Source organism: Poeciliopsis prolifica, unplaced genomic scaffold (assembly GCF_027474105.1).
Source record: "Poeciliopsis prolifica strain line A6 unplaced genomic scaffold, Auburn_PproV2 SCAFFOLD010, whole genome shotgun sequence".
Lineage (NCBI taxonomy): Eukaryota > Metazoa > Chordata > Actinopteri > Cyprinodontiformes > Poeciliidae > Poeciliopsis > Poeciliopsis prolifica.
The window spans coordinates 3,794,463-3,810,689 of NW_026562385.1; the positions used below are offsets into that span (position 1 = coordinate 3,794,463).

Here is a 16,227-nt window from a genome sequence, read left to right on the forward strand (position 1 = left end):
ATTGGACTCTGAAAGCAACCGGTCATGCTCAATTTTACTAAGATGTATCAGAAAGATGGTGCCCGAGTAGCTTTTTATGCAAAATTTGCAGATCTTATTTGTTAAAAAAATAAATAAATACACAGCCAGTCTATAATTTCTCTTCTGCTATGAGCTCGTTCACTATTTACTGTTGGCAATCATATAAAATCCCAATAAAATGCATTTTGTGGCTTCAAGGGGACAGAAAATGAAAAATGTATGGGTTGTGAATAGTCTTAGAAGCTACTGCATAAAAATTCCTCTCCTGCAGTTTTGGGTATTGTTTTTTTTTTTTCTTTTTTCAGATAGACATTTTAATTATTTTATCTGAAGCAAAGGAATAAGCAGTGCTGCCTGCTATTTCTCTCCTTTGTGTGAAACTCCCCAGTGATTCCAGCTAAGTAAAATTCATGAAGATATTGATGGCAGTGCGCTGTGGTTGAGTTTGGGGAGGAAGAACACATATTGCCTGCTGTCGCAGCAACGGAGTCCAAAAAGCAAAAAAAAAAAAAAAAAAAGACCCACAGGATTAATGTTTTTTAAATGTTTCATTTGGGGGAAAAAAAGCATCCATGGTCAGCTTATGGTTCAGCTTGTTAATGTTACATGGCAGCTACCTCCCTGACCACTTGTATGTTTTCTGCATGTTTATGTTGAAAAAGAGGTGTCTGTACATGAGTGAAGGAAGCTGTGATGTTTCTGAATCGTTTAAAAGTGCAAAATTTCACCCACCAATAAAGAGATTGACTGACAGGCAACCAGCAGCTCTGTCCTCTTCCACAGTCAACTTAACCCTCCTTTTATCTCCTTTCATCCATCACATCTGTCTTCCTGTCAGTTTTATTATCTCTCTATCTCTCTCCTCCAACACCTCCACCTCCCACCTGCAATCTCCTCTCTTTCTCTCCCTCTCTGCCCTTTTCATCCCTCATTCCCTTGCTCCCTCCCTCCTCGTCTCTCGTCCTCCTCCTCCTGCTGTGCTGTCTCCTGTCGCTCCCATTCCCCTTCCAGCTCTCACACTCACGCAGCATCCTTCCCTCACCTCTTCTACCTTCACACTCACCTCCTCGAGCCTCCGTCTGCCTGCCGCCCTCCTCTCCATCACCTACTAACACACATTATTTCTCGCCTCTTCCTCGAGTCTCGTCTTTGCCTCCTCCTTCTACTCCTCCTCCTTCATCTCCCGCCGGTTTTCCCTCCTTCTCACAACATTCGGCACCCACTATTCACACACTCATCCTCATTGGCTCCCAAGGACAGAACAGCTTCTCGTCTGAACCGGCGATGGTTTGATCTTTTTGGCTAGACTTCTTGACACTGAGCTCAGCTGAGGAAGAGGACAAGGACAGAAAGAAGGCATGGAGCACAGCCACATCTTCCCTGTGTCCCACCACAATGGAAGCACCGGGGGATGCCCTCTCGGACCCCTGCCCGTTATCTACTACAGCGTCCTGCTCTGTCTCGGCCTGCCTGGTAAGAAAGTCTGCGTTGCTGCCTGCATCGCTGCTCTCTCCCAGAGTTACGCTTTGCATTTCGATTTGTTGTGCACTTGTTTGCAGGACCGAGTAAGACTGCTGTGCACCGCTGCACACACGCGCTGTTGATTTGTCACTCTGACCTTGTTGCTGTCACGCATGCATCTGCTTTATTTGTATTTGTTTCTACTTATGCCTGTCGTTCTTTCTCCCCCTGATGTAAAACATCACAATAAGCACAAAATTCCACCACTACTGTCTTTTTTTCCCTCAACGTCAGATGAGGCGTAAATACGTACGAGTAGCAGCTTAAGAAGTTGTGTGAGTAATCTTACTGGCTTGACCTCCAGGACAGGTGTGCACTGCATGGCTTTTTCTCCAGGGAGCCGATTTGATAGCACATCTGTCCTCACTGTTGAATGATTAGTCCATTCACCATCGCTGTCAGACTCATTTACTGCCTCTGTGCCACTGCGTGATCCATGAACAATGACCTGCTCTCACACAGGGAGGCAAAACGACGTCTGTGCATTTGTGAAACAGAGAGACAAGGACACAGACAGAAAAAATAATTGAGGTCAGACTAAAGATTATATTTGCTGATGTCTGAATGGAGGTCAGGGTTTAGACGTCAAAGCCCTTCCAATATACACATCCACTCTACTTAAAGACACCAATACATTAGAAATGTATAATTAAACAAAACTTGTTTCCTGAGCACTTACTGATATTTGCTTATCATGCTGCTTGGAGAAACTTAAACATATTTTATTGGGAATGTATGTGATCAACCAAGACAAACATTAGATCAAATTCAGTGCAATCAACTGTGTTGATGAAATGGAAAGATTATGGCAAAGCTAATCTGTCAAGACTAAATTAACAACAAAAAAGGTCTGTGGTGACTCTGGAGGAGCAACATAGATCTACAGCATAGCAGGGAGAATTTGACAACATGTCAACCATTGATTGTGCACTCTACACATCTGGCTATTATCGAAGAGGAGCAGGAAGGAAAACGTTGTTGAAGAAAAACCGTAAGAAGCCAAGGAGGACATGTGACCAAAGGGGCTCCACTCAGACCCAAATAAAACTTTTTGACCTACATGCAAAACCCTATGTGTGTCAGAAAACTTACCCAATTAATCAGAGACCACCCCCATATTTAAAACATGGTGGTGGGAGCATCTTGCTTTGTGGAGGCATTTTTTTAGCAGGGCCAGAGAGGCTGATTGGAGTTGATGGGAGGATGGATGTAGCAGGAGGGATATTACAAATGCATGCCACAGTTATTAACCAATTATTATAAATAATCAGCTTTTATTGGTCTTGCGCACAAAACCCCGGTGAAATTTATTGCAGTTTTTTGTTATAATATGAGACAAATTAAACATTTCAAGGAGTTTGCTTACTTCTGCAACGTACCCAGCATTTACAAATTTACTCAACAAGTTTTGATGTCTCTCTCAGCCCTCTGCTGCAGATTAGCAAATCTCCCTTAGATCCGATTGCTTTCCCTTGATAAAGATTGAAAATGAGATGCTATCACGAGCGTAAGCCGTTTCGGTCGGAAATAAATCTGCAATGCAAAGTCCAGCGCTTTTGTGAGCCAAGATTGCAGTTGCCCCAGAGATTTGCTGTCTTGTAAAAATAAGTCTTTCTTTCTGATCAAATCCTGCCTAATTATTTAAGTCAGCCGCCAGCAATTTGCCTCGCTGTCATTTCTTTTGATTCTGCTGCTGGGTTGCCTGTAGAAATGCAACCGAGGCTGTTTATTTAATCACCTAGTAAGAGTAACCAGGGGAGAGTGAGGGGGTACAACAACAAGGTGCCTGAATTGATGGCCAAGTTAAGTGCACCAAGCTGATATTATGCAGCAGTGACTTGTTCAGTCATTATGACACAGCTTATTCCAATCAAGCTGAATCATGAATGTTTCATGGGAGCAGCAGGAACGAGTAGCAGCCACATGACCTACAAACACACATGCAACGAAACCTCTTTATTGACAGGAAACTATGATTCAGGTTTTTCATCAGCTAACTGGGGTCCCTTATGCATCCAAACACTGACTCAACACTGCATGCTGCGGGGCAGGCAGGGGTCACATCGGAAGAGGAGATTTGAAGTACGAAGGCGATGAGAGAGGGATAATACATCTCAAGTCATGGAACAAAATAAATCAGTTCGACCTGAGGAAACTACAAAGTAGGAAATGTTGAAAATTAAAGGCCGGAAAGAAGGGAAGGAAAGGGCACAGAGGAGAAGAACATTGGTGTTAGAAGAGGGATAATAGGCTAATAGGCAGAGAGATCTAGCAGAAGTAGCACCTCAGAGAACTGAGAGCGGCTGAGATGACAGAGCTGAAACTAATTGCCACATTTTTAATTAATTGCTAACTTGAGCTTTCTGTTTGTGTCTCTACATGCCACACCATGCTACTGGAGACAGTGGAGATATGTACAGGCAGGGCAAACGGCGTAATGAAGTTGTCGTTAACATGATTGTAGATGTGAGGCCTGCGTCTTGGATTGTCTTAAAACGTTGGGTGCTAAAGTACGCTGTGTGCAGGAGGAAACCATTAGCTGATGAGCAACTCTACAGGACACGAAAAGAGTCTGTGCGCACATTTATTGTACAAAACCCAAATTTGCATCAAGTTTCTCTTTGAATAGCTTGTTACATCTTTTTACTTTGTCTGACTTCATTTGAAACACTGTAATGATAATTAATCCAGTCATGACATGCGATTATATACATCTGCCTTTATTCAAAATAGAGGCGATGATGTTCTAAAATTTTTCTTATAAAGCAATAAAGTTGTAATTTTATCTGTGCTGAGCTTGAAGCAAATAAGTACAGTACTGTGTTCTGTCTGTGTTAGAATGGACCCAGACCAGGTTCTAATACGAGTTTAGATGTTACTGATTAAGATTCAGGCTGTTTGTCTCCCTGCATTACAGGATGACAGATCAGAAAATAAATAAATATCCTCAACCCTAAGAGACTAGATTTGCTTGCTTGGCATAATAACCATAAATCAGACTTTCACTATGTCAAACTGACTGTAAAAATATTGTATTTTTTATTTTTAAGGAACCGGTCACTAATCAAGCAAAATGTAAGGTAGTAATGATGAACGGACAATGTTTCAGTGCAGGTCTGTATTCCATTCAATAACTTAAGTCTTAAATTTGACTGTTAGGCTATTACATAAAATATCTTTTTGTAAAACTGACAGTGTTGATGTACATAGTCATTCAATGTGTAATTTGGGGAGCAAGCATAAAACTGATATTAGGTAAAATATTTTCTGGAAGAGTGCGGGTAAGAGTCGCAAAAGGGTCAAGAGAAAGAGGTTTTAAAGGTGCACGGTCACTCTGGTGAGGAGGGAGATCATTTCAGTGACACGTGGGTGCTTTGCCTGCTTAACCCCCACTTCTCTTTAAATAAAAAGGTTAAATGACTTGAGAAAATAGAGCCGCATGTAGGAGGAGTGGAGGTGTTAAATCTGGAGGAGCGACAGACTAATATAAAAAAGGAAATCGGTTTCTGAAAGATGTGCTCTGTCCTTTTAAATCTGAGTTCTTTCATTTCTTTTAAATTACGCTCTTTAAGCTCATTATTCTGTTTCTAGTGCAGCCTAATGATTTCACTCCTTTAAACAAGTCTGATGTCACTGAAACATTCAGGCAATCAAATTGTGTCTCTCCTTTTCTTCTTCCATGCAGTCATGCCACCTACATGTCCGATTTGTTTCTTTTTACAGCTGCAAGTGTCCCCAATTTAAAGAATCGGGCTGTGAAATATAGATAAAACAACCAGCTCTGCCAAAGTGAACGTTTCTCTAACTAATTGCACAAAAAGTGATCCGATCCTGCACAGTTGTCACGGCTTGGTGACTCCTCCACAGGGTGACAGGTGTCTGAGCAATCTGGACAACATCTCCTCCCACGCCCACTTATCCACCCGTTCAAGGGGAAAAGGTCGGGAGTCGTCAGCGCCAACAACCGCTTCTTCTTCCGCGCCGCGGTGCGGGCCAAGTGTCAGCCGTTACTTAATGAAGAGATGGGCTCCATCGATTTTCAGTTTGAACTATCGATCCATCAATCTGCACCCGTGACGGGGCATCTGGAGCGGGATGGTGTCTTGTTAATAGATGCTATTACTCTCGAAGCAGGGTTTGAAATTGGTTGAGATAGTCGAGATAAAAAGGGGGAGCAATAACAGATTGAGCATTGCAAATGAATAAATTAGGTAGGCTGAGATTGGAAACAGTGGTTTGGAAAAATATAGGACTGCAAGGAGAGGGTGGAGAGCCGGCGAGGGGGGAAAAAAAACATCGAGGGAGGTGTTTGAGTCAATAAATCAGAGATCTGCTGTGACAGAGCCGACTTTGTTTGGCCAGCTGACAGAAAACTCTGTCACAGCTGCTGGAAACGCACCAAGCTAAACCTCTGTATTTGTTTGTTGGTTTTCACAGCAGTAGCAATGTGAGGATGATAACAGAGATCTGGAGCTTAGTTTAGTAAGTCATTCGCTTTCCTCTTTTCAGTCAATCTCTATTTAATTCTGACTTTTCCTCAACTCTGCTTCATCTGCATTGCTTCACCTGTAATTATTTTTTTGTTTAGATTAAATTATTGAAAAATTTTACTTTTCACGGTTATCAAATATACAGTTTGAACACTACTAATAGTGTTGGTTCTTATTTTATCTTTTGAGTTACAGTATTGTACAAAAGCCTCACATCAATACTTGTTTTAGATTTATGTTCTTTTTTATTTTCATTTCTTCTGGTTTAACTCTTTTATTCCTTGTTGGAGTATTAATATCACATCCCATTTTATTATTTAGAACTTGTTTCTTTAGTGACATTTCTCTAAATGTCTCTGAATTATCTGTATTTCTCTCCAGCCACTGTCTCATCTGACTGTCGTTTGCAGTTTTTGCACCGCCTTGATTTGTTGATTCAGCATTGGATCATTCCTTAATGTCTCAGTCAAGGTCTGCTGTTTTCAGGATTTTTAAACAGTTCCTGCTAGCACTTTTTGTTTCCAAGTCTTAAGCATCCCCTTGATCCAGAAGTGCGACTCTTTTTAAATGAATAGCTGCTGAGGTGAGCAGGCAGAATACTGCATCAGTAGTTTGATGCAGCAGCTTCTTTTTTTTTTTCTCCCAATCTGTAAGATATTCTTCAATTTCCTGCTTCGACACAAATCTCTGCTTCCCATTTTTCCTCCCTTTTTTGTGCTACCCTGTCACCGCATGTTAAACTTATCTTCAGTTTAAAATATTCTGGACTGATATCACTCCATTTGCATGCGATGAAAGCGTATAAATCAGAGTTTAAACACTGAATGAAAGCTTTTCAATGGGTTTGCACTGAGGACGTGCCCCTGGTTTTGCTCTGAGGATTTAATAGATCGCCTGGCTTTATGTCTGCTCTAACACTTAAGCGAAGACAAAAGAGAAATGGTTGTCATCAGGAACAAAGTGTCTGTGACCTTTGAAGCCAGCTTTGATATTCACCTCCTCTCTGTGTCTTTTGCCTTCCTTCTTTCCCCCCGGACAGTTCTCCTCTGCACCTCTCTTTTTGTCTTCTTTAGTACTTATAATCCTACCTCTCATTCCCTCTTATTCTTGTTCTCTCCTTAACTTTGCGACCTTCATCAGAACAAGGTTTTCTTCTCTTCCTCTTTTGCCTTTCTTTGCTCTTCAGAGCATCCAGTAATGCTGTCAAGCTGCAAATTGCTCCAAATAATTTCCACATTATTTCTTTCTTCTTTTCTGTGTTTGATACGAGACCCATGAGCAAGCATCAGTCACTCATGTTTCTAACTTTTGTTTCTCTGGATTGAACGGTGCAGGTTCATATGTCGACAGCCCGCCTCTAATGGCGGCATGAGTCAGCCTCGTTACACGCATCAGGAAGCACTCTGTGTCTTTTCTCTTCCCGCAACACAACGTCAATGGCCATGGATGTCCTTATAATATAGAACACCCACCTTGACAAATGAAGTCTGATAAACCCTGTGTTTTATTTTTCCTCTCAGTCAGAGATCCTTTGTTTTTTTTAAACTAAACAAAGAAGGTGAAACTTTGGATTCATCAATCTGTGAGTCTGATTTGTGTGTAGCGCCTCGGCTTTCCCCGCTGAGACGAGCCTGGCCTCTGCGCCAACATCCCTGCTAAATGCCAAGCAGATCCACAAAGACAACGTTAAAAAAAAAAAAAAAAAAAAAAAAAAAAAAAAAAAAAAAAGCAGGAATCAATTGAAATGGCTGGGCAACCCCGTTGCAGGGCGGCTGCAGCTAAATGGAAAATGTCAAGTTCGCAAGAGATCCCTTTTGTTCATCTGTAGAGGGCCCCTGCTGCAGCCCAAACAGAATAACGTGCAGGCAGGGACAGTAAATATCTCACATTTCCCCATTTTATGTCACTTCAACTGCAAGTGCTCTGATAGATGGAGATACTATAGAGAGGGGATTTGAAATGTACAAACCCAAATTAGCACAAAATTGTACAGTTTCATAAATAAAAATCCGGAAGGTGTGAGTGAATCTGGTATTCATCCCTTCAAGAATCAATATTTTATTGAACCAAGAAGATGTAAAAATGAGTTTTTACATCATTTTTGGTTTATTTATTGGCCCTGAGCAATAAAAGAACCAGCCATTGTCCTGGAGGCAGCCCAGCAGCCACGACAGGTTTCCATTTCTGGTCTCCAGCATTAGTGTGTGTTTGCTGCAATGACACCAACAAATCTAGAGCAAACATGTCAAGCTCTGTCAGATTGGAAGGAGATGGAGATTGGCTGTGGGCATCTGTTTAATTGGATTTTTTTCTGGGTTTTCACTTTTTAAAAGGTGAACAATCTTCAACCCACACCATCATTTTGTAACTCCACAGTATGTTCAGGGTTTTTGTCCTGCTGAAACTGAAACCTCTGCTCCAATCTCAAGACTTTACTGACTAAAAGGTTTTCTTCCTAGATTGCTCCATTCATTTCCTATTACCCCTGACCACTGACTGCAACCATGTTTCACTGAGATGGTTTGTTCAGTGAATACACAGTGTTGTATATGACCAGAGCACCTTTTTCCACATGTTTGCTGCATCCTCTTTGTGACTTGTGGCAAACTGAAAATGCATCTTCCAGGGGTTTTTTGGCATTCCTCTCTACAGGCAAGATTTGTGGAGTGCACACCTAGTTTTCCTGTCAATATATTCTCCCAAATTACCTGTGGCAGCTGTTTATATTGATGCTTTGCTCACCCAGTCTGCAAGTTTGGGTGGACGGTCATGTAGGCTTGCAGTTGTTATTCCTTCTGCTGCCGGACAAAGGACTAACCAGTTTTGGATGTGACAAGAGCTGTTCAAAGCCGTTTAATACAAAACTAATACAAAATTACACGGATGAAGAGTCATCCTATTAGCTTTGAGGACATTGGATTGAGTTTTGTTACACAACAGCCAACAATGACTTTTGACATAAAATCAAATTTGTTAATGAGGCTCTAAAGAAATCCCTATAGCATATTGAGTCATTTGTTACATCAGAACAACTATTTCATTTGATTAGTCATCCAAAGGCTTTGACGTTATTGGCAAATCTGATAGGAAGGAAGCAATCAATGCAATTATGATTAAACTTTCTTTTTCTTGTTGCTTTGCTGTCCCTGTGGCAAAGTGCTGTCCAGTCATAAATGATTTAAAATGCAGAAAAAAGTGTTTAAATCACACCTAATTTATTTATGTTTTGATGCAGAGGGAACCGGTTGATGTATAATCTTGGAAAATGGTCTTAACCAGAAATAAAATATGTAAAATGTGTTAAAGGTGGACAGACAACAGCCCATGAGAACAAGAGGTCCACAATCTGAATTTCAGTTTTTTTCGCGAATCGACACATGACAAAAAGCTTGTAAGTACCTGAAGCATGACTTGAAGGAAAAATGACTTTTCCAATAATTACTGAAGTTTTAACATTTCTTTTGTTCTTCACATGTCCTTTATCTTTAGTTTTGCACCCACTGCAAAATAAATAACGACCAAGGACTAGCATTGGACATCAGAATAAAAGCTGCCAATCTACCAACGAAAACTTAATTCAATATTTTTGTGAAAGAATTATGCGTGAAATAGACCTAATTACTTTCCAAATCAAATGTGGACTACAATCGTGTTAATATATTTGTTACAAACCACAAAAACATAAACAAAATGTGTATTTTTAATAGCAGTATACATCATAGACTACAGGAACATTTTATGAAAAAAAAATAACTCAAGTCTTCTAGAAAACTCCCAGTGCCAACGATGATTTTCCAAATCCTTTTCTGGATATTACCCAAGCTGGAGAGTGCAGCATTCAGTAGCCCTTCATGCATTGGTGTGCTAAATCTTCCAAACAGCTTCAGCATGTCATTTACAGTTATTGATAGATCAGACCCTAATGAATTGGCTCATCTCTGATGATCTGTTTGTGTGTACATGTTCAGAGTCCAACATTCGCTGCTGCACAACCTCCCAGCCTTGCAAGCACATCTTTAATCATTATCCAGAGCCATCTTTGTAATTTGTAATCACTGGATAGTGGCTGAGGCTGTGAAGTGTGATCTCCCAGACTCCAAGCTGCCATATTTAATCCAATCCCAGATGCATTATTGCAGACAGGGACACGATCACACAAGCTTGCATGTACAGTGATGGCTGCTAAGTGGATTAATGTCTCCGAAGCTAAAGTAGGATGTCAGAAGTGTCTCTGTTTGAGGTAACACACTGGACATGATTGACATGGTGCCAACAGGCTGCATTGAAATATTCGTCTTATTCACTGAAAAAAGGATAGGTACAGTACTGTGTTTTTGTTAGTTGGGTAGCAGAACTACAAGTTATCCTTCTGAGGTATTTATTAATTATTTTGTAAATGTTTGTGAAGAAAAAAAAATCCTAAATTGCAATATTTTTAAATTCTTTATACAGCCCACAAAATGGCTATACCCTTTTATGGAAGGAAGTGAATTGCACTTAAATAAGAGACAATATAGAACAAATAAATTACTAGATTACCCTCAGTTGTTATGAAAGTGTTGTATAAATCAAAAATGACTTAAAAGAAATTTGACTGTTCATCACATCCACATCTAATGCTTTGAAATTGTAGTGACTTCACAATATATGCTTGGTACATATATTCATGTATTCCTTGTTTCAAAAGGTTGATCATCTCAAAACTCAGCCCAGTACTTGAGTGTGTTGGTGTTGGATTCACTGCTTTGTTGAGTGTCATCTTTATGCTGTTGGGTCAAGCACTACTTGGCTTTAATTTCTCACATTTTCATTTAGGATTTTCTTGACACAGACTTAGTGGTTTCTTGCAGCCAGCTTTGAGGGTGAACTCATGTGAACTGCCCGCCCTGGGCATGTTGGCAGTTGTTTTTAATGCCCTCCATTTTTTTCAAATTGTTTTGAGACCTACCTAAGTCCCTCATCTAATAATACACAATTAAACTGCTACAATTTTCTTTCGTAAGGCTTCAAACTGTTCTATTGCTGTCACAATGGTGTTCATTTTCACTTCAACAGTTAGGATAACACTGACTGTCGAAGCAAAATATTTAAATATAAGGAATAAGTCACTTTCAAATTACTTAGTAAAGGTCCTCTGATGACACTCATAATATGACATACCTGTGTGGGATTTAACCATTTTAAGTGTGAATAAATGTGGAGGTGTTCTTATCAATTGTATTATTTATCCCTTTTTATGAAAAATGTAAGGCTTTCTGAGTGTTTTCTGATATTTTTTTTCACATTATCATTTATTACAATTTCAAAACCCTTTAATTTACCAGCGCTTTCTGACCTCTGAATGGAAGGTAGATGCAAATTGGCCAAATTTACATTGTAAATTTGGCCATTGTAAATTTAATTTAAACATTGTCAACATCAGTGAGAATGTTTAATGATTATTTCTGGGGAAACCAGTAAGGTGAGGCAGACAGGAGGAGGTGGCTTCATTTCAGAAGCTAAATCACTGCCAAATGGACGGCAGACATTAGAGCCAAGACTGTGAGGCTGCATGTTGCCCTTGTCACTGTGTTGTGACTTTACTCCTGATTGGAGATAACAGTTTGGCCAAAGGGAGAGGCAGCTGCTCCTGGAATTACCCAGCAGGTGTCAATGAAGTGAAGAAACAAAAAGGATGAACAAAGACAGATAGGGTCTTTTTATCTTGTTCAAATTAAAATTGCTTGCATGCTTTTGTCCTGTGCAACTTGTGTCAGTATTTGCAATAAATGTCTGCAGCATTTCTGTCGCCGTTAGCTGCTCCTGCATTTCTGTGTTGTTTATTGCTGGCTGTTGTAATCACCAGAGTCCACTAACAATCAATCTCTCTGTTTCCCTCCCTGCCCTAACCTATGCCCATTTCTTTTCTACCTTCACCTCCATTTTCCCAATTCCTTCAATCACCCTCTTACTCACCACTCCTAGCTAACATCTTGACTGTGGTTATCCTGTCCCAGCTGGTGCTGCGTCGTCAGAAGTCCTCCTACAACTATCTCCTGGCTCTGGCCGCTGCTGACATCCTTGTTCTGCTCCTCATTGTGTTTGTTGATTTCATCCTGGAGGATTTCATCTTGGCTTCCTTCCTCCCCCCATCCATAAACAACGCAGTGCAGGTTCTGGAGTTCTCCTCTATCCACACCTCTATCTGGATAACAGTGCCGCTCACCATCGACCGCTACATCGCTGTTTGCCACCCACTTCGCTACCACACGGTGTCCTACCCCGCTCGAACACGCAAAGTGATATTTGCGGTGTACGTCGGCTGTTTGCTATCTGCGGCACCCTATTACTGGTGGCCTGAGTTCTGGCACAGTCTACCTGGGGTAGGGAAAAGCGATGAAGGAGGAGGTGGAGGAGAAAGCAGCAGAAGAACAGTGGCCGAGCATGTCCTAGTTTGGGCTCACTGCGCCACCGTCTACCTCCTTCCCTGCACCGTCTTCTTCTCCCTCAATACCGGCATCGTGCGGAAGCTGAGAAAGCGCCGCAACTGCTTCAGGTTACGTGGCTATTCCACCGGCAAGACCACAGCTATTCTCCTCGCCATCACCTCTGTTTTTGCCGTCCTGTGGGCTCCGCGTACCCTATTGATCCTCTACCACTTCTACTCTCCACCGCCCACCTCACAAACCGCCGGCCGCCTGCTCCACGTGCTCACCGACGTGGCAAACATGCTTGCGTTGCTCAACACTGGTGTCAACTTCTTCCTGTACTGCTTCATCAGCAAGCGTTTCCGGGCCATGGCGACCAACATGCTCCGAGCCCTCATCCACTGCCGGAAGCAGCCAAAGCCATTTTACGCCAGTCACAACTTCTCCATCACAAGCAGCCCTTGGATTTCACCAGCCAACTCTCACTGCATCAAGATGTTGGTGTACCAGTATGACAAAAATGGAAAGCCCATCTGCATCTCCTCTTGAGTCCACACTACCAGCACTGGTCCCTCAAATCTTTCAGGCAAACTTTGGCCACATAGGACTCATTGAGGTCACACAAGTTTACCTGGTCAGCGATAATAAAATAGATGGCTTAAAAGGTGCAACAACACACATCAGAAGCATGGTGCAAAATTTCAAAGCCTCTTGTGATCAACAAGGTTATCATAAAGCAGCAAACAGCATCAGTTAGATGCTGTTTGGTCCCTTCATGCAAAAAAACATCTGCTGAGGATTAAACTTTAGGACAGATGAAAGCATATCACCACAACCCACCAGTGAAAATGAGCCGCCATTTGCAAAACATAAAATAACAAAACAAGATGATGAGCCCTTGAATCATCAGACATGTTTTGGTCATGGATGTTCATGGCAGAAAATGAGGAAGAGCTTTTAACAGATGAGTCTGTTATCTGTTGGGGAAATTGTTGCCGGTCTGACCCCTGCACATCTCACCTGTAGGGGTGATTCACTCAGGCAGAACCACGGACAGACTGCCCACTGCCCACAGTCGCGACCGTCTCTCTAGACATGTAAAACAGCTTGTCATTTCCATTTTAATATGCAGAGGAGTCTCAAATGCATTTTAAATAGGGCTCTTATGAAATGAACAAAACATTCTGACTCTTCTCCTGACTGTGCTGTGCTCATAGTTCGCCTATATTTCAACGCTCGCCTTAGGACTCAACCCTGACCATCATTGGATGAAGGAGTTTCCATTCTTCTGTTTGTTGGTGAAATATTTACTCATGGTAGAGATGACTGTTACTGTAGCTTTGCAAAAACACAAGAAAAGAAATAAGACTTGGTGTCAGTGTAGCACTGAGGTTTTATTAGACTAGTTATCACCTTTTCCATTATTAGAATGAGGAAATTTCTGCAACTAGGAGATAGTCCTCTATTAACTATTAATGGTCCCTGATGACTTGCTGTTAGCCATCATCTAGTTGCATATAATGAAAGCAAATGAAGATGTCTTTAACCCTTTATCTTTCCAGGAGACCAAATTCAGAGAGATGTAGAGAGGACTAGCTATTTTGCTCTCCCTTCTTGTTGGTTTGTTTTCCCCATCTAAAGCTTTCTGTCCCATTATGCCACACTGAATTCGGTCTCAGGGCCAAAACGACACATTACAGGTCGTGTCTTTCTCCTGCTTGCTCTACACATTTTACAGCAAACCACAGTTACATTAACTTTATGCCATTGTTGGGGTGTTGAAAGAACACATTTAAATAAAGACATTCCCATCTTTTTTTTGCTGTATGGCCCAAAGACAGCACACTGAGATCAGTGCACATTCATCCTTTAACCCTCCGTTGTACATTATTAGGCATCATCTATCTAATGGAGCTTTGCTGAAAGGCAGAGTTCCACTAAAACATGTCTAAAGGGATCAGACACATTAAGCTTTTCAGCCTGCAGCAAATTTGAGCATATTTAGGAGACAAATAAACTCCTTTTTAGTGCTTCTATGTCTGAGACACCTCAGGAAGCGTTGCTCCATCTTTGTTTGTACTCTTTAAACAAGACCTTCTGATGGGTTCCTACGAATAGATATAAGAGTTATCTAAAAATGGATGGATGGATGGATGGATGGATGGATGGATGGATGGATGGATGGATGGATGGATGGATGGATGGATGGATGATGGATGGATGGATGGATGGATGGATGGATGGATGGATGGATGGATGGATGGATGGATGGATGGATGGATGGATGGATGGATGGATGGATGGATGGATGGATGGATGGATAGAATTTGTAGGCCGCTGAATCGAGATCGGAGTCTTAAAATTGAAAGAAATGTTCAGACTGTTTTCTTTTTTCTTTTTTTTTTTGAATGAAAATCAAATTCTCTACATTTCTGCAGACATTAGAAGGCTGGAATCCTGTATGTAGAAGATATGGGATGGAGTGGAAAATTAAATCATTTACCAGGTCAGCTTCACTGCCAGAGTAATTGATTATGGCAAACGATTAATTTTGACTTTCAAATTGAATAACATAATGATATAGTGTATAGTAACTTACATGAAGAGTTTTAAAAGTAGGAGATGCTTTGTTTGATCAAAAATATACTCATTAGCAAAACTAAATATACATTTTTATGTATTTATTTATGAAAAACATTACACTTATAGACTTTGAAAACAATACCAGTTTTACTTTATATTTTATTCAAAATAGCATGTAAAAATAATGGATACACTTTTTCATAAACAATATAAAAATTTACTGAATATGATTATTGATTGGTTTTTTATAAATCTTCATTGGTATTTTGACACTCTGTCTTTAGTATTGTGCCCCAATGTCTCCTTACCATCCAAAATGGTAATGCTGGACAGGAAGAGGAAACAAGTCTTTAAATTTAAAATATTACTTTAGATATAAATCAGTCATGGTTACTTTTTATTTCTATTATCTTGCATTTTTTTCAATTCAAGTACCATAATGATTCCCAGTAGAAGTTGGACTGCACTATGTTTATGAAAGATTTAGGAGAAACATATAATGATAGCTTTGTTTGTGATTGGAAGTCTGACTTTCTGAGTTAAAAATCAAAAGTGTTGCCCCCTATAGGTCAAATAACATCTTCTTTTTCTCACAAGCATCCATCCACAAGCAAAATCTCAACATGCAGTATAGTTCTGTCATGTACAAAATAATTTAAGATTTTTTACCGTCCTACTTGGCGGTTTGCATAATATTATAGCACAACTTGTGGGAAAGTCAGATCTCAGGTTTGGATTTAGGTTCCACATCAAGTCAGTTTCAATGCATCTGTGTCCAAAATACTGATGAAACTCAACTATGTTGGCATAGTTGTCTGAGCAAATATCAACATCCAAAACATGGACTAAATTATATTTTACAATTTGCAAGATAGGCGCCAAGTTTGTGAAATAGGAGAAAATCCTTTTCTGTAAGACTCCTCACACAATTACTGGAACCAAACTGAAGTGCTACAAACAAAATTATCAACAATCAAAACAGATAGCAATCATGCCAACATTAGCTTTGCAGCCTAATGGTGCTGCACAAAAACAGAGGAAGGAAAGATTCCAAACAAATGATAAAGCTATGCTCATCTTAGGTGATGCATTGTCAGGACAATATTACAGATAAATTGGCTATAATGCTAGTTTTAATATTGGAGAAAAAAACATGTATCTATATATAAACCTGGAGAAGTAGTAGCTTGGATAAATGTTGGTTA

At 40.5% G+C, this 16,227-nt stretch overlaps 1 protein-coding gene across 1 annotated transcript; it reads left to right on the top strand.

The window, feature by feature from the left end:
* Positions 1–1,035: 1,035 nt before the first annotated feature.
* gpr139 (G protein-coupled receptor 139) lies at positions 1,036–14,614 on the top strand. The gene is made up of 2 exons (XM_055036276.1): positions 1,036–1,494; positions 11,997–14,614. The coding sequence occupies exons 1-2, from the start codon at positions 1,380–1,382 to the stop codon at positions 12,986–12,988; spliced, it is 1,107 nt and encodes a 368-aa protein (XP_054892251.1). The 5' UTR covers positions 1,036–1,379; the 3' UTR covers positions 12,989–14,614.
* The last annotated feature ends 1,613 nt before the right edge of the window (positions 14,615–16,227 follow it).

Coding starts and splice junctions, on each gene's coding strand:
- gpr139 (XM_055036276.1), top strand. CDS start 1,380: ATGGAGCACAGCCACATCTTCCCTGTGTCCCACCACAATGGAAGCACC. Junction 1,495..11,996: donor GCTCTGTCTCGGCCTGCCTG/GTAAGAAAGTCT, acceptor CACCACTCCTAG/CTAACATCTTGACTGTGGTT.